Source organism: Rana temporaria, chromosome 1, assembly GCF_905171775.1.
Source record: "Rana temporaria chromosome 1, aRanTem1.1, whole genome shotgun sequence".
NCBI lineage: Eukaryota > Metazoa > Chordata > Amphibia > Anura > Ranidae > Rana > Rana temporaria.
Window position 1 is genome coordinate 523373598 of NC_053489.1, and position 19093 is coordinate 523392690.

The window sequence follows — 19093 nt, forward strand, 5'->3', positions numbered from 1 at the left end:
GTTATTATGCAATATGTGGCTGTAAGAGGTAAAGCCAGCAACCTGTTGGAGCTGCTTAGCCTTGTTCCACACTTTTTGAATAAGGGTATATGTGGGTAAAAGGCAATTAGATTTAGCAAAGGCAACAGCCTCCAAACCAGTACAATAAAGATCTTACAACTGAAAGATCTTTTATGTTTTTTTTCCCTGACATTTCCATTCAAAGTCATGCTTGCTCTTTGCACTATAGTGGAAAGCCTCGTACACACGACCGAGGAACTCGACGGGCGAAATACATCGTTTTCTTTGTCGAGTTCCTTGTTAGGCTGTCGAGGAACTCGACAAGGCAAGTTTATCCATTCCCATCAAGGAAATAGAGAACTGGCTCTCTTTTTGGCTTGTCGAGTTTCTCGACAGTTTCCTCGACGAAAATGTACACACGACCGGTTTCCTCGGCAAAAAAATATCTCCCAGCAAGTTTCTTGCTGGTTTTTGCAGAGAAACTCGGTCGTGTGTACGAGGCTTAAGAACTGTAATGAAATTGGACTGAAAGATAACCTGACACTCAATAATAGTGTGTATTATGAGTGGATTATGGCACTGCAAATAGGCTGCTTTATTAATTAAATGCTATGTGTACACCTAAAAATACATTTACAGGCCTGACAACCAGACTGATACCTATCCAATTTTCAGGCACATACCTTTGTCTACTTCTAGCAGGTGAAACACCTTTAGCAACTGAATTATTTGCTTTAATTTTTATGTCACATGAAATGTTTTTTCTATTTGAATGTGTGTATTCTTGTGAAAGTTAAAGCCTATCTCCAAGGGAAGGATAAAATGCTTCACCCACACTGCAAGTGTTAAATGTTTGTTTAGGTCTAAGGGGCAGTAAGAAACAGTCTTATTTACTCAGTTCTCCTCCCCCCCCCCCAGCAACCCTGTGCTCTCCTCTGCTCCATGCACTTCAGCAGTGGACGTTCCTTTGGCCCCCTCGTGTCCAATGCAGGGTTATGGGCTCTATATTGGACCTGCGACATAGGGGTGAAGCTATAGCAGGGATTGGTCTTATATCTTGAAAGGGTGTCTGTGGGATAAGAGAATTGGGAAGTAAAACATCTTTTGCCCTAGACCTAAAAGATCATTTAGCCCCTGCAGTGTGGGGACAGCCCTACTGAAAGGGAGCATTTTTTTATTTTCCTGGAGTTCATTATATGGTGATGAAATGTAGTCTATCACAGCATAGCTCACAGCATACAAAGAAAAGATAAAGGAGCCACTACAAAATACTAGGAGCAGTATACTGTATCTCTAGAGGAGTGTAGCACAATGCAAAATTAATTTCTGAATCCAAATTTCAATGTGTTTGCAGAGTGAGTTAGGAAATTTCTCAGCCAGGTCACAGTGTATGCAACCCCCTGGATCTTTCTTATATTGCACCTGTAGATTGGCAGTATTAGGTAGATTCAGGTACGGCCGCGCAATGTTAAGATGGCGTAGCCTAGCGTATTTACACTACGCCGCCTTAAGTAAGAGAGGCAAGTACATGATTCTCAAAGCACTTACCTCCTTACTTAGGGCGGCGTAGTGTAATCGCGGCGGGCGTAAGGGCGCCTAATTCAAATGGGTTGGAGGGGGGCGTGTTTAATGGTAATGAGGCTTGACCTCACGTTTTTGACGTTTTTATGCTACTGCGCATGCGCCTACATTTCCCAGTGCGCATTGCGGCTAAGTACGCCGTACGGGCCTATTTATTTCGACGTGGACGTAAACGACGTAACTCCCGATTCGCGGACGACTTACGCAAACGACGTAAAAAATTCGAACCTCGCGGCGGGAACGGCGGCCATACTTTAACATTGTTATTCCACCTCATAGGAATAACTTTAGGCCGCCTAAGGCCTTACGGAAACGGCGTAAATCAACTGCGGCAGCCGGGCGTACGTTCGGGAATCGGCGTACAAACTGATTTACATAATCTACGCCGACCGCAATGGAAGCGCCACCTAGCGGCTATCCAAAATATTGCAATCTAAGATAGGACGGCGCAAGCCGTCGTATCTTAGATAGGTTTAAGCCTATCTCTGTTTGAGCATACGCTTAAACTTAGGTCGGCGTAGATTCTGAGTTATGTCGGCTTATCTACTGATAAGCCGGCCTAACTCTTACTGAATCTACCTATTTGATTCTGAAACAAGGAGCTGTTGTTTGTAATGTCTCTTCAGGTAATAATGTAAGGTATTAGAAACTAATCCTGCATTATATAGCAGCTGGAAAGTTCTCCAGGTTTTGGACAATTGTAATGATTCAGACACAAGTTAATGACCTGGTTTGGCACATGGCGTATATAAATGAATTATTCGCAATTGGTGTTTTTACAACATTGGTGTGTGTGTATAAGTCAGTGTTTGGCTTCCTTTTTAGGACTGAATGGAAATACTACTGCTGATGCTTCCATAATCCTGGAGAAATATAAAATAGGCAAAGTGATTGGCGATGGCAACTTTGCAGTTGTAAAGGAATGTGTTGAAAGGTAAGAAAAACTCTGTTTTAGTAATCATCTCCTTGCTTTTTTATGATGGTAATAATATGATTTAAAGGAACACTCCAGCCAAATCTTAAGCCTACATTCCCAGTACTTGACTGTAATTTAGAGATGTAGAAACAATTCTCATACAGGAAACAAAATGTCAGAATATTCTGCCAGCCCCTACCTCAGAAGTATGAATGTGATCTGTAATTAGGGAAGCAGAGAGATTTGAAATTACCTAGTGCCATCTTCAGGAAGTACACTCCCAGTGACCCTTTGATGAGCTGCATTAGTCCTTAAATCAGTGAATTAGAGAGAATTCAGACTGAAGGCTTGTTCATACTGTGTAGCAAAATGCAGGGTGATGCAAAAACCAGAGCATTCAAACAGAGCACTTTCTGAAATTCTATATTTTAGGTTTCATTGACCTGTGAGTCCTAGTCAAGACAGTTGACAGGGATTCTTTAGGTATGCAGGGCATTTCAAATGCACTGCAAGTCGTATGATAATCATGGATGTAACAATAACTGCTGTTTATAAGCAGCATTATTCCTTTAGGACATAACTGGCTAAGTAGGCTTCTTGTCTTCACAATTGTAATTTAAAATTGTTGAAAGAAATCTCTTTCAGACAGGCGTCAGTGCTTATAGCACTAGATCATTTTTCAGAGGACGATAGAGCAGAGGCTGATAAGGTGTTCAGAAGGCTCTACTGCTGTCTGTTTTTATGTACAGCAATTTTACTTTGTGGGACTACGCCGCAACTGAATTTGACAAGGGGGTACCGTACCGTTGGTATCACATATGCAGCATGTGTACAGCCCCAGCAGGCTATAATGTTATACATAGGAGTCAGAGTCACAGTCTGACCACCCAAATGCTAACGCTTCCTGGCTGCCCATGGGAAAGAGCTCTAACTATAAACATTGGGGGCCAGATTCAGGTACAATAGCGGCGGCGTAACTTATCGCATTTACGTTACACCGCCGCAAGTTTTACGGGCAAGTGCTTGATTCACAAAGCACTTGCCTGTAAAGTTGCGGCAGCGTGGCGTAAATCCCTCCAGGGCAAGCCCGTCTTATTCAAATGATCCAGGTAGGGGGCGTGGATAATTTAAATTAGGCGCGTTCCCGCGCCGAACGTACTGCGCATGCTCCGTTTTGAAAATTCCCGCCGTGCTTTGCGCGAAATTACATTGCACCGACGTGATTTTTTGAACGTCGACGTGAGTTACGTCCTTTCCTATTCACAGACGACTTACGCAAAAAAAGATAATTTAAATTCGACGCGGGAACAATGGCCATACTTTAACATGGCACGTCTATCTATACGCCACGAAATAGCAGCTTTAACTATACGCCGAGAAAAGCCGACTAGCGATGACGTAAGAGAATGCGACGGCCGCACGTACCTTCGTGAATCGCCGGAAAAAGCTAATTAGCATACCCGACGCGGAAAACGATGCAAACTCCACCCAGCGGACGCCAAAGTATTACACCTACGATCCGAAGGCGTACAAAGCCGTACGCCTGTCGGATCGAAGCCAAGAGCCGTCGTATCTTGGTTTGAGAATTCAAACTAAAGATACGACGCGGCAAATTTGAAAGTACACCGGAGTATCAGTAGATACTCCGGCGTACTTGTACTGTGAATCTGGCCCTGGGTGCTCAACCTGTGGCCCTCCAGCTGTTGCGAAACTACAAGTCCCATGAGGCATTGCAAGGCTGACAGTTACAAGCATGATTCCCAAAGGCAGAGGCATGATGGGACTTGTAGTTCAGCAACAGCTGGAGGGCCACAGGTTGAGTAACTATGAAACAATCGAAAATGATCCAGCTTCATATACAAGTTTACTTTTGAATGTTCTGCCTATTTATAGAGAAGTGGTTGTTAAACCTCTATTGTGTGTGTATATATATATATAAAGTGGTGTGAGTCGGTAAGAACAAGCTTCTAACACAGCATAATTTAGAAGTGATAAGTAATCAAGTTTTGTTACAAAACCAAATTTAAAAAGAAAATAGTTCCTTTTCCTTTTTAAGAATTCTTTTTTTTACAGTAATTAATGCTCTGTACTTTTTTAATCTGTTTATAAGCCATGTATAGCATTATCATACTGACTTATTTTTCAGGTCAACTGGAAAAGAGTTTGCTTTGAAAATCATTGACAAGGCAAAGTGCTGTGGAAAGGTACCTTTTTTTAACCTTAGTCATTTTTGTACCGTGTATTTCGTTATATTGGCCATACAATGCTAGTGGGGGCTGCATTAATAATACATGTAAAAGGGGCAATTCCTCTGGCTGCTGTTTACAAAAGTATCCCCTGTACACTTAATCCTCTCCTACCTGAACAGCACTTGACCTAATCTCTAAAAACAAGTTAACATTGTAACAGAAGCTTTGGCATGCAAATATGAAATTACATATGTGTTGAAACACCAGGGAAAACTAACTCTGCTGTGAAAGGATGATATGTACATTACTGGCGTTAAATAATATGGCAATTATGCTACTGGTGTGTTTATCATTTATAGAGGTAACAGCTGCCTTCACAGTAAGTCCATCAGTCATTAGGGACAATACAGAGTGCACTGTATGTTGGCAGCCTTGTAAGTACAGAAGGCCAGATCCTCAAAAGAAATACGACGGAGTAACTGCTGTTACTCCGTCGTATCCCTGGTCCTAACTATGGAACTGATCCACAGAATCAGTTTCCCATAGTTAGGACGAAGATCCGACATGTGTAATTGAATTACACTGTCGGATCTTAGGATGCAGTACCACATCCGCCGCTGGGGGCATTTCACGTCGAAATGCCGCCTCGGGTATGCAAATTAGGACTTACGGAGATCCACGAAGCTTTTCAGCTTCGTTTTTTCTCCGTAAGTTTTATTTTGCAAACGCAAAATTAGGGCTGCTTTTACAAGGTGTAAACTGTTTACACCTTGTAAAAACAGACCTTTCTTGCTAGCGACGCGATTTTTTTTTTAATTTTTTTTTTTTGGCGCCGTATCTTTTTTTTTACCCGACGCAGCTTTATTGTCCCGTCGCAATCCACAAAGCCCAACGTAACGTAATTTCGCGCTATGCACGTTGGGAAAATGACGTCACGAGCATGCGCAGTGCGGCCGGCGCGGGAGCGCGCCTCATTTAAATGGGAATCGCCCCCTGGAGAAGAGGAACGCCTTGCGCCGGCCGGATTTAAGTTACACCGCTAAAAATTTCTAGGTAAGTGCTTTGTGGATCGGGCACTTAGTACAGTTGTCATCTGAAAATACAATACAAATACACTACAACATATGACATCACTTCCGATTTTTTATTCTGTTGTACGAGAATTTTCGTTACTTTAGTAAACTATTTAGGTTTGATGTACAACCAGCATGCACAAAATTGCAGATCGTGTGTATGGAGCATTAGTTACACATCACCTGATGTAAGCGATCCTGTTTCCCAGGCGCAAGAAAATCCAAATGCTAAGAGCCGGTTCACACTGGGGCGAACTGGGATCCGACTTCAAGTCGCCCCAAGTTGCCCCAAGTCGCGCGGTCCAGAAAATGAATGGAAGTGAATGGGAGCCATCTTAATGTACGCTACTGAAGTCGCTCCGACTTCAGAAAAGGTTCCTGTTCTACTTCAAACCGACTTCTAGGCGACTTGTAGGCAACTTGTACACATTGATTTCAATGGAAGTCGCCTCAGAAGTCGGATCACTGTCTTAACTGAAGCAACAATACAGGAAGATAACATGCATTTCTCAGGCAAACCCCTCACTCTCCCTCCCACAGAGCTGATTGTTGTTTGATTGGCCACTGGAAAGCCTCCTGTCCTGGAGGCGACTTGAAGTTGCCTTGTACTGTTCTGGAGGCCACTTGAAGTTGCCTTGTAAGTTGCCTGATGATTCATACTCAAGTCATGTCCAAGTTGCCCCGTCGCAATCCACAAAGCCCGACGTAACGTAATTTCGCGCTATGCACGTCGGGAAAATGACGTCACGAGCATGCGCAGTACAGCCGGCGCGGGAGCGCGCCTCATTTAAATGGGAATCGCCCCCTGGAGAAGAGGAACGCCTTGCGCCGGCCGGATTTAAGTTACACCGCTCAAAATTTCTAGGTAAGTGCTTTGTGGATCGGGCACTTAGGTAGAAATTTTGCGGCGGTGTAACTTAAATAGGAAAAATTACGTTATGCCCGCTGGCTGAGGATTTGGCCCAAAGCTTCCGTTTTTTCTAGAGAAAAACACAAGATCCACCTCCCCTTTAGAGAGATGGGGGCAGATCCACAAAGGAAGTATGCCGGCGTATCTACTGATACGCCGGCGTACTTTCAAATTTCACACGTCGTATCTTTGTTTTGAATCCTCAAAACAAGATACAACGGCATCTGGGTTAGATCCGACAGGCGTACTTCTTCGTACGCCTTCGGATCTAAGATGCAATACTTTGGCGTCCGCTGGGTGGCGTTCACGTCGTAATCCGCGTTGAGTATGCAAATTAGCTATTTCCGACGATCCACGAACGTACGCACGGCCGTCACATTCTTTTACGTCGTTTCCGTTCGGCTTTTTCCGGCGATTAGGTAAAGCTGCTATCTGGTGGCGTACTCAATGTTAAGTATGGCCGTCGTTCCCACGTCTAAATTAAAAAATGTACGTCGTTTGCGTAAGTCATCCGTGAATGGGGCTGGACGCCATTTACGTTCACGTCAAAACCAATGACGTCCTTGCGACGTCATTTAGCGCAATGCACGTCGGGAAATTTTACGGACGGCGCATGCGCAGTTCATTCGGCGCGGGGACGCGATTCATTTAAATGAAACACGCCCCCTACCCGCCGCGTTTGAATTCAGCGCCCTTACGCCACGAGAGATACGCTACGCCGCCGTAACTTATGGCGCAAATTCGTTGTGGGTTTCAAAGAAAGCAAAGTAAGTTACGGCGGCGTAGCGTATCTCACATACGCTGCGCCCATCCAATTGTATGCGGATCTGCCCCAGACTGTACAGTGTTGGCGAGGCTAGGTTTCATTTTTTGTATCTTGTGGGTTTTTTGTTAAAGCACTGCCCAAGTTTGTTATATGCTGAAAAATAATCCTATGTTTTTCTGATGTTGGAAAAGCAATAATTCTAAAATTATTTTCCGACGGGAAAACTGCAAGGAGAGCTTTTGGCCAGGAATCCCGGCCGTGTGTATGCTCCCTCGCAGTTTTTACGACGGGAAAACTGCCAAAAACCGCCCGACAAAAAAAGAGAACCCTGCAGGGATTCCTGGCGGTCTTTTTCCCGGCAGTTTTTGGCAGTTTTCCTATTGGAAAAACTGTGACGGAGCATACACAAAGTCGGGATTCCCGACCAAAGTTCTCATCTGAGTTTTCCCGACGGGAAAACCTATCGTGTGTATGGGGGAAAAATTATCAAGCAGGTTCTCGGTTTTCCCCCCAGGATTTCGACGGATCTTCTGCCGTCGGAAATCCCACTCGTGTGTACTAGGCATTACTGTTAAATCCTTACCTGTACAAAAACTGCTTTGTGGATGTCTTCTCCTACAGACAGCAAAATGTATCTAAAGCCAACTAGGGGATAGCCTCCAATAGGGATACTTGTCCTGCGACAACTTTCAAGAGAGGCTTTCCCTTGCTTTAGAGAGATCTTCTCATATTTAATGTGTTTTGAACAATGAAAATCTTCCCAATTGGATCAAGAAAAAAAAAGAATATTGACTTCCTTACTCTAAAAGTGAAATGCTTATAAAAACTTAAAATATACTGTAATGCACCTATGCTTAGTTCAGCTAAGCCTGAAAATTCAAAAAACACAGTCACTTCCAGCGCTAATTAGTCTTCCAAGGTGTGGTGTAACCGATATCAGATAAAATGGTGGTGTGAAAGGTATATATGGTATCCCAAAGCTAGGTAGATGCTGCCTTCCTCAGATGGGAAAATCTGAAAGTAACTAGAACCTAGATCTGAGGAAGGGGGTGCGCCCCTGAAACGCGTTAACTGTACCCTGTGTTCTGTGCACGTCCATGCACTGTGTTTATGGCCTTTTGTCAGTTGCATTTTGTGAGTACCCACTTTTACACAAAAATTTCTTATTTTTAAATTATCTCTGATAATGCACTAGGTGTGCGCGCCTTCCATTTCTGTTTTTCTTGTAAGCCTGAACATTAATTAACCCCTATTGTGCTCCATACTTATTTTGTACTGCACCAAACGCGTTATCCAAACTGTGAGGCAGCACAGTGGCTTAGTGGTTAGCAATTCTGCATTGCGGCACTGGGTTCACTTGACGTCATCAGTCCATCTTGTCCAATCACAGAATGCTTTACAATCACTGAAAGAAGCCATGCCAAGCGATCCCCACTGGTTACTGTGCAAAAAAAGCTTGGCACCACACCTGGAAGATCACAGCTGTCACTTGGGCTACTACAGTGATTTACAGCTTGTGTTTGAGGCTGATAAAGTATCACATATGTATACTTACATTGGCCCCAAGGAGTTCAGCTAAGTCTTAACATTAATTGACTTCTATGGTACTGCATATTTACCTTGTACTGCACCAGAAGCCTATGTGGCAGTAGTGGTATGTACTGTATGTCCTGTGCCAATGGCTTCCTCTCCATGATCTCAACACCAGAATAAACTCATTCAATAAGCTGTATGGAGTTTAAAGCTTTCAACATTGCAGAACATTGCAGATTGCAACTTTTTCATCATGTTGTAACACTACTCCATATATGTTAACTTGCTCCTTTATGTAATAGTAAGTGCTCTTTTCTTGGTGATAGGTTTTCTTAAAGCCGGGGTTCACCCAAAGAAAAATGTTTTAACATTAGATTCAGGCGAGTTGTTAGAATCACAATCGGGTGTTTTTTTTTTTTAAATCGTTGCCGTACATACCGTTTTATAGATATATGTTCACCGCGGCTTCCGGGTATAATCTGCGGGACTGGGCATTCCTAATTGATTGACATGCTTCCGACCGTCGCATACAGCGCATCACGAGTTGCCGAAAGAAGCCAAACGTCGGTGCGCAGGCGCCTTATAGAGCCGACTCGCAGTCCAGCTTCTTTCGGCAACTCGTGACACGCTGTATGCGACGGTCAGAAGCATGTCAATCAATTAGGAACGCCCAGTCCCGCAGATTATACCCAGAAGCCGCGGTGAACATATATCTATAAAACGATATGTACGGCAACGATTTACAAAAAAAACACCCGATTGTGATTCTAACAACTCGCCTGAATCTAATGTTAACATTTTTTTTTTGGGTGAACCCCCGCTTTAAATTGATAAGTTTCAGATCTTAGCCACTATTTGGGAATACATCACTTTGTTTATCTACTTTTTATAAAAAACATAATAAAAAGCAATCCTGATTTAACAAAGAATATTCACATACACTGTTACATTGATGCATCTGGCTGAACTAAAACATAATTACTATGTGCATGGAGATCAGTACTTTCGCTGTCTTTTTAGCCCTTAGAGCACATTGCCTGGGCTTTTGGAGTTGCATCTTTTTATGGTGCAAGCATATTTTTATAGCTGTACGCACATTACTAATGGCCTATACACACGATCCGAAAAATCGTACAGAAAATACTGCTTTCAACGCAATCATGCGATAATAGCATTGTCAGTACAGAACTTTCGAGAGCCAATCACGACAGTTCATCCGATATTATCCAATCGGACAAACACGAAAATTTCTTCTACCATACCAGATCATACGATTTTCTTTTAATCAGTACAGTCGTCATCTGAAAATACAATACAAATACACTACAACATATGACATCACTTCCGATTTTTTTATTCTGCTGTACGAGAATTTTCGTTACTTTAGTAAACTCTTCAGGTTTGATGTACAACCAGCATGCAAAAAATTGCAGATCATGTGTATGGGGCATTAGTTACACATCACCGATCCTGTTTTCCAGGCGCAAGAAAATCCAAATGCTAAGAGCCGGGGCGACTTCAAGTCGCGCGGTCCAGAAAATGAATGGAAGTGAATGAGAGCCGTCTTAATGTACACTACTGAAGTCGCTCCGACTTCAGAAAAGGTTTCTGTACTACTTCAATCCGACTTCTAGGCGACTTGTAGGCAACATGTACCCATTGATTTCAATGGAAGTTGCCTCAGAAGTCGGATCACTGTCTTAACTGAAGCAACAATACAGGAAGATAACATACATTTCTCAGGCAAACCCCTCCCTAACAGAGCTGATTGTTGTTTGATTGGCCACTGGAAAGCCTCCTGTCCTGGAGGCAACTTGAAGTTGCCTTGTAAGTTGCCTGATGATTCATACTCAAGTCGTGTCCAAGTTGCCTCCCAAAGTCGTGCTAGAAATCGTGTTGCCCCTGTGTGAATGGGCTCTAAAGCAATTTCTTCCTTGTATTTACATTTTTATTTAGTAAATAAAAACCATAGCCTTTCACTGTCCCAAAGGGTCTGTTATGAAGGAAAGACCCACATTGGGACCTTCAGCAGAAAATCCCACTGCTTGTAATATGTTGTAAAGCCGAGCTGAATAGACATGTTTTTTCAAATTGGGAATATTTTTTTTTTAATTGCATTGCTGAAACAGATCTCAAGTAAGAGGAATTATTTCACACGTGTTAAATTAGCCAGGAAATGGAATTCATGTATGAATAAAACACCTGACAAATGTTCCTGTGACCTGTCGTTTACTGCACATCAGGTATGCGGATCATGTAACAGTGTGATGCTCAGGTGAAGGCCTCATATTGTCTGTGTTGAGTCCTCAGCGCTCCTTAGGTATGCTGTGCATTTTTTTGATCCAGTAATGATTACAAAAAAGGGCACAAAACCGGTATTCTAGAATAAAGGTGACATGTACACAGGGCTCAAGTCCTGCGGAAACGCGTGGGAACAGAGTTCCTGCACTTTTTTCACAGCAGGAACTCAGTTCCCTTTGCAGGACTAGAGCAGCCTTGAGCAGCCGAGCCGCCCGAACCGATTCTTCACTAAGCGGTGATGCCCAGCTCGAGTCACTGTCAGGGGCAGGCGAACCTTAGTAATCCTTTATGTTACTGGCCGCTTCCTGTATATGAATTCATCGGGTAGTGTGCGGGTATTCCGTCACTTCCTCGATGCCGCAATGTCTCCTGGGAGCTTTTGTCATTGTTCCCAGGAGACATTGCGGGGGTCTGCCGCAAGTTATCACGGGATTTAGAAAGAACTTGCTTGCCGCAATGTCTCCTGGGAACAATGACAAAATCTCCCAGGAGACATTGCGTCATCGAGGAAGTGACGGAATAAGCTATGACTAAGCACTGACATTACAGTGTGAAACGCGTCAGCTATACACCCCACTGTCTGCTGTGACTTGTAGTGCTGTTTTCTTTTTACCATTAAAGGCGACCTTTTTAAGGATTTTGCGGAAATGCGGCTGTCCAATCTTTTTTTTCTCTAAGGAGTGGATCTTGGGTGGGAGTTCCCACACTTTTTTCCCCAGGACTTGACCCCTGCATGTACACGAATGGACTGTCAAATGATATGAACAGTTTTTGTTACATTGTATAGCTTGCCAGAACATGGGTTGCACGCTGTGAATAATTTATGATGAAAACTTTTTTAAGCTTATTTCTAATATTTTTTGAGCAGAAACAATTACACTTTTACATTCACCGAGAGCATACAATTTCAACCAAGCTAATCCCTGTATACAATCTAATATTCGCGTTGCAGCTGTACAAGAGTACTCTGGTGCCAATTTGTTTAGAAGTCATATAACCTACCAGTATGTTACAGATTGTGGGAGCAAAGTGAAACACCCAGGCATTAGAGATGGTACATTTCGTGTTTGGCTCAGCTTTTTTATGTTTGCCTAAAGCCTTCTGCTTTAAAGTGTTTGTTACCCCAATATTCCTGATATGTGCCTGCTGTACCATGTACTTGTATGAAAAGGTATCCTGTTGTCTTTGTATTGCTTTCTTTGTGTGAAATCCTTGGGGTTTTTACCAGCCCATCTGATTTCCTATTAAAAACTGACTGCACTATGCAGGAGAACACACTGTGGTCAGTTCTCTAGCTATTCTGGGAACTGAGCTGTCTCTTCTCCAATAAAAACGACTTGTCCTAACACCCACACTCCCTTGCACATCCATTCACTGCGAAGATCAGTGTAATGTTGCTTTTCCTCCCTCCAGCCATTATGCAGCTGAGAACAGAGGGATTGTGATCACTTATAAAAAAGGGGAAAAAAAGGTATTTATATTCTTTTTAAATACCTATGCACAAATGTTTAGCCTCTCTTCTCTATTTTACGCTTATAGGGTCGTTTAACAAGGTGAACGTTTACAATCACTTTAATGGATGTAGGTGTTCATGGATATAGGCAGCCCTGCACCTGATAAGTGTCTCACATTAAAGGTACATTTAGATGGGCGACTAGCACACCCTGCCATTTCCAGTAGCAGGAATCTGGTGTGTGTGTGTGAATAGCTGTGACCACTGTCAGTCTGTCATTGTATGGGCTGAGCGGCTGCTGCTATTCACACATACAGTGCCTTGCGAAAGTATTCGGCCCCCATTGAACTTTGCAACCTTTTGCCACATTTCAGGCTTCAAACATAAAGATATAAAACTGTAAAAAAAAAATTGAAGAATCAACAACAAGTGGGACACAATCATGAAGTGGAACGAAATGTATTGGATATTTCAAACTTTTTTAACAAATAAAAACTGAAAAATTGGGCGTGCAAAATTATTCAGCCCCTTTACTTTCAGTGCAGCAAACTCTCTCCAGAAGTTCAGTGAGGATCTCTGAATGATCCAATGTTGACCTAAATGACTAATGATGATAAATAGAATCCACCTGTGTGTAATCAAGTCTCCGTATAAATGCACCTGCACTGTGATAGTCTCAGAGGTCCGTTTAAAGCGCAGAGAGCATCATGAAGAACAAGGAACACACCAGGCAGGTCCGAGATACTGTTGTGGAGAAGTTTAAAGCCAGATTTGGATACAAAAAGATTTCCCAAGCTTTAAACATCCCAAGGAGTACTGTGCAAGCGATAATATTGAAATGGAAGGAGTATCAGACCACTGCAAATCTACAAAGACCTGGCCGTCCCTCTAAACTTTCAGCTCATACAAGGAGAAGACTGATCAGAGATGCAGCCAAGAGGACCATGATCACTCTGGATGAACTGCAGAGATCTACAGCTGAGGTGAGAGACTCTGTCCATAGGACAACAATCAGTCGTATACTGCACAAATCTGGCCTTTATGGAAGAGTGGCAAGAAGAAAGCTATTTCTTAAAGATATCCATAAAAAGTGTCGTTTAAAGTTTGCCACAAGCCACCTGGGAGACACACCAAACATGTGGAAGAAGGTGCTCTGGTCAGATGAAACCAAAATCGAACTTTTTGGCAACAATGCAAAACGTTATGGATGGCGAACACACCATCCCCACTGTCAAACATGGTGGAGTCAGCATCATGCTTTGGGCCTGCTTTTCTTCAGCAGGGACAAGGAAGATGGTTAAAATTGATGGGAAGATGGATGGAGCCAAATACAGGACCATTCTGGAAGAAAACCTGATGGAGTCTGCAAAAGACCTGAGACTGGGACGGAGATTTGTCTTCCAACAAGACAATAATCCAAAACATAAAGCAAAATCTACAATGGAATGGTTCACAAATAAACATATCCAGGTGTTAGAATGGCCAAGTCAAAGTCCAGACCTGAATCCAATCGAGAATCTGTGGAAAGAACTGAAAACTGCTGTTCACAAACGCTCTCCATCCAACCTCACTGAGCTCGAGCTGTTTTGCAAGGAGGAATGGGCAAAAATTTCAGTCTCTCGATGTGCAAAACTGATAGAGACATACCCCAAGCGACTTACAGCTGTAATCGCAGCAAAAGGTGGCGCTACAAAGTATTAACTTAAGGGGGCTGAATAATTTTGCACGCCCAATTTTTCAGTTTTTTATTTGTTAAAAAAGTTTGAAATATCCAATAAATTTCGTTCCACTTCATGATTGTTTCCCACTTGTTGATTCTTCAAAAAAAATTACAGTTTTATATCTTTATGTTTGAAGTCTGAAATGTGGCAAAAGGTCGCAAAGTTCAAGGGGGCCGAATACTTTCGCAAGGCACTGTACCTATCATTAAAGATGCAGGAATTCACAGATTCCTGCTGCTGGAAATCACAGGGTGTGCAATAACAAAATCCACAAGGGAAATTGGGAAATGGTGAGGAGCATCGGGGCTTTGTGACACCCAAGGAATAAATAGTTGAGTATAACACAAGTAAATATAAAATCAAATATTTATTGGGAAAGTTTAAAAAGTCCCCTCTACATAAAGTAGCAAAAATGACTAAACATTTAAAAATGCATAACATCAAACATGTACATAATAAAATACATCCAAGTGGTTATAATGAATGGCGTGCAAATCATTTATATGACTGCAGCCTTAAAACAGCATATGTTAGTGGGGTTTCCTGAGCAAGACATCCCTGATAATCAGTAATATTATTATAGCAAGCAATAATTTCACATAATGTCACATCATGACAAACAAAAATATCACATCATCACCTGATTCTTCAGAGAAGAAAGTTTCAGGTGTTAACAACACTATAGAGTTTTTCACTTGCGAATCTAACACTTGAATCAGAAAGCATTTACACTAGGTTATAAAAACCCACTTTAGGTGTTGAAATTGCTTTAGCTTTTTATCTGCTCCCAGCAGGTAGAAGATTAGTATAGCACAGTAGTATTCATGTCATGTTATAAGACATCAACTCAATTTCAGTAATATTCTAAGTGCCATTTTAAAACAGCACTGTAGAAGCTGCTGTCATCTATATAATTGCAATACAGCACAGGCTGCCATTAAGGCCTCATGCCCACAGACATTTAAAAAAATGGTCTGTAAAGCTAGTACCGACACAAGGAAAGACCTGGTGTTAAAAACGCAATTTTATCTGCGTTTTGCATTGGCGTCAATGTGCGTTTAGCTGCACTAGCTTTCAGACTCATTTCTCTACCTCTTTTCAAAATCAATGGTTCCCTATGAGAGCCCATTGATTTGAATAGAAGTAGCGCCAGAATTAGGGATAAAGATGATCCGACTTGCAATGTGACTTGTGTGCTGAGATTCTTCAAGGGGAACCCCGCCAAAATGTTAAAAAAAATTGCGTGAGGTCCCCCCCAAGACGATACCAGACACTTCGGTCTGGTATGGATCTTAAGGGGAAGCCCCCTACCCAAAAAATGGCATGGGGGTCCCCCCAAGATCCATACCAGACCCTTATCTGAGCACCCAGCTTGGCAGGTTAGGAAAGAGGGGGGGTGGGAGCACCCCCCCTCCTGGACCATACCAAGCCATATGCCCTCAACATGCCCTGAACCCCCCCCCCCCTCGCCCCAAAGCACTTGTCCCCATGTTGATGGGGAGAAGGGCCTCTTCCCGACAACCCTGGGCATTGGTTGTCGGTGTCTGCGGGCAGAATCTGGAAGCCCTCTTTAAAAAGGAGGCACCCAGATATCAGCCCCCCACCCATTCACTTAAAAAAAAGTGTCAAAAATAAGCACACTACAAAGGGTTTTAATGTATTTTATTAAGGCAGCTCCGGCTGTCTCTGTCATCTGGCGACGTCTTCTCCCTCTGTCGGCCCTTCTCCTCTCTCCGCTGTCTTCTGCTCTTTTTCTGTGTCTTCTGCTTTTTTCCTGGATCTTCTGCTCTTTTCCTGGGTCTTCTCCCACTGCTCTTCTTCCGATGTTGACTCGACATGATCTCCCAATGTAATGCTGGGTCAGCCGTGTGCAATGACTTATATTGGCATTGAGCGGGGCCACCCGATGATGTAATTTTGAGGCCACGCCCCTTGTAACCTCATCGCCCCATCATGCCCCGGCGATGACGATGGAGTTGCTCATACTCTATCTTTGAGTTGGTCTTAATTGCCAACAGTTTGATTATCTGTGAAGAAGCCATACTGATAGATTCTAAAAGTGGTGGTAATAAAAAGTACCTGAATCTGGTACAGGTGTCAATGCCTGTACCAAAACTGACACAAGGCTTTCATGAATTAGGCGCAGGTCATGTTAAAAGGAGCCATACTGAAAAGTCATGTTACTGCTTTATTGAATTCTATGTATCTGTGTAACAGCTCTGGTGAACGGGAGTGAACCACAACTGCGGCTAGCAAGGATTTCAATGCACTTCTATATGTGAGAATTCAGTATTGGACCCCTGCGTCACTCCACGCAAACAGAAGTTTGGGGGTTCTCTACATCATCTCTCTCTCACATAAAGAAAGGCGCTGAGCTACTAAGGTTGGATGCATTACAACATGCGACCAGAGCTTAGCGTTTAAAATTATAGCATACACTTGAAGATTCCAATGCACTTCTATATGCAAGTGATTATCTGTACGGGACCCCAGGCGTCACTCCACGCAAACAGGAGTTTGGGGGTTCTCTACATCATATCACTTAAACATATATTAATGCATTAGGCCACTAAGGGAGTTGGTATGAAGTACCATCAACCCTTAGCATAGAAAAAATATAGCGAACATGTTCAGCAAGTTAGGGCAAGGCCCATAAACAAATAACACTTATGTCAAGCACGTAGTAAATAGGAGTTGTAGTGACAACTAATAGTTGCATATGAGAGGCAAAGATAGCTCAGGTAATTTGAGAGTAATGTCCCTTTAAGATGTTCCTTAGCAAACAGTCATAGGCACAACAGTCTATCCCAAGTAGTATGTTAATAGCTACAAGCCATTATAAATAACAGCAAGTGTTTTAGTTGGAATATATGTAGCAGATCTTTCTATAGTACTACAAGTGAAACAATTGCTACTTATCCGTTTGCAGGGCTTCAGTGTAGCAACAAGGGATTATGTAGTGTAGGGTGTCAGCAAGAAATTCCTCCTAGGGTGTCCGTAGCAACTACAGTGAGGTTGATAACGCAGATGTAGGAATGGGATGGTTTCCAGCCTGGGACAGATGGTACCTGTAGTTCCTTGCAGCCAGGACGGCTACCGCCGACAATAATAGAAGTGTCTCTATGAACTGTGAAGGCCTATATAGGCAGGGGACAGGTGCAGTCCAAAACAGCCGTGATTCACGGCGCACCTCGGTGTTCCAAGCTGGAACGCATGCAGCGCCGCGCGATGACACCATAATGCATTCCAGCGTGGAACGCATTACGGCGCTAGGAGCGCCTTTGAGGCCCCATACACACGACCGAGGAACTCGACGTGCCAAACACATTGGCCCAGATTCAAGAAGCACTTGCGCCCGCGCAACCATAGTTGCGCGGCGCAAGTGCTTACTTGCTCCGGTGTAACGAGTGCTCCTGATTCAGGAACCTCGTTACACCGACTGCAGCCTAGGATGTGACAGACATAAGCCTCCTTATGCCTTCACATCCCAGGCTGCATTCTTGCGTTGGCCGCTAGGGGGCGCGGCCTTTGTGATCGGCGTATAGTATGCAAATTGCATACTACCACCGATTCACAAAAGTTGCGCGGGCCCTGCGTACGCAAGGTACGGAGTTTCCGTACGGCGCCTTTAGCATAAGGCTGCTCCTGCTAATAGCAGGCGCAGCCAATGCTAAAGTATAGCTGCGCCTCCCGCCCGTGAAATTTAAATTTCACGTTGTTTACGTAAGTGAACCGTGAATGGCGCTGGACGCCATTCACGTTCACTTAGAAGCAAATGACGTCCTTGCGACGTCATTTGCCGTAATGCACGTCGGGAAAGTTTCCCGACGGAGCATGCGCTGTTCGCTCGGCGCGGGAGCGTGCCTAATTTAAATGATTCCCGCCCCCGGCGGGATCATTTACATTAGGCAGCCTTGCGCCCGGCTGTTTAGCATATTGCCCGCGCAATTTACGGAGCAACTGCTCCGTGAATCGCGGGCAAAGCGCAATATTTGCGTGGGCGCAGAGAAAAAAATTTGCTCTTTGCCCACGCAAATATTGCGCGATTCTACCTGAATCTGGGCCATTGAGTTCCTCGTCGAGTTCAGTGTGTTCAGTTAACTGATGGTTTGTACACACGACGGACCATCAGTCAGCTTCATCGGTTAACCTTCAGACCGTTGTCCTCTGGCTATCCTATCGTGTGTACGAGGCCAATGATTTTTTTTATATACTTTCTGTAAAAAAAAATTGCGAACCCCCCAAAAAAAGTTTATATCGCCTTTTGGAGAAATAACAAAGGCAAGGAAAAGATAATGGTCTGTTCAAGGACACAATTTCTGGAGCTTGGCGTAGAGGAAGTGAGCTCTGAGTCTTGCAAGTAGTCATCCGACATATTTCCGATCTTGCAAAAGTTCAACTGAGCAATTATTTATGTAATCTAGACAGACCACTGCGCACATGTTCAGAAGGTCTCTTAAGACGTCATTCAGAAGGCCTTGAACGACTGCTGCAGCATTGCACGGTCCCAATGTCCATTTTTTCATCAAAAGGGGACAGACTCAATTCTTGAGGTATAGGGACAGGTGTTATTGGACTTGTTTGATGTTCAGCTTGTCTCTCTCTTACAACGTTCGATCACTATAGATCGTAGGTTATCGTATCATCAAG

The 19093-nt window shown here is 43.4% G+C and overlaps 1 protein-coding gene across 5 annotated transcripts in view; it reads left to right on the top strand.

Annotated features, from left to right (window-relative positions):
- The window catches only part of DCLK2 (doublecortin like kinase 2), a 162507-nt gene that overhangs the window by 112025 nt on the left and 31389 nt on the right, over positions 1–19093 (top strand). For all 5 annotated transcript variants that reach the window (XR_005744612.1, XR_005744618.1, XM_040331885.1 and 2 more), the window contains 2 exons: positions 2407–2515; positions 4644–4701. Coding sequence is in view for 3 of the 5 variants with exons in the window: in XM_040331885.1 (XP_040187819.1) it covers positions 2407–2515; positions 4644–4701 (167 nt within the window). In the remaining 2 variants the exon portion in view is untranslated. The remainder of the gene's footprint in view (positions 1–2406; positions 2516–4643; positions 4702–19093) is intronic.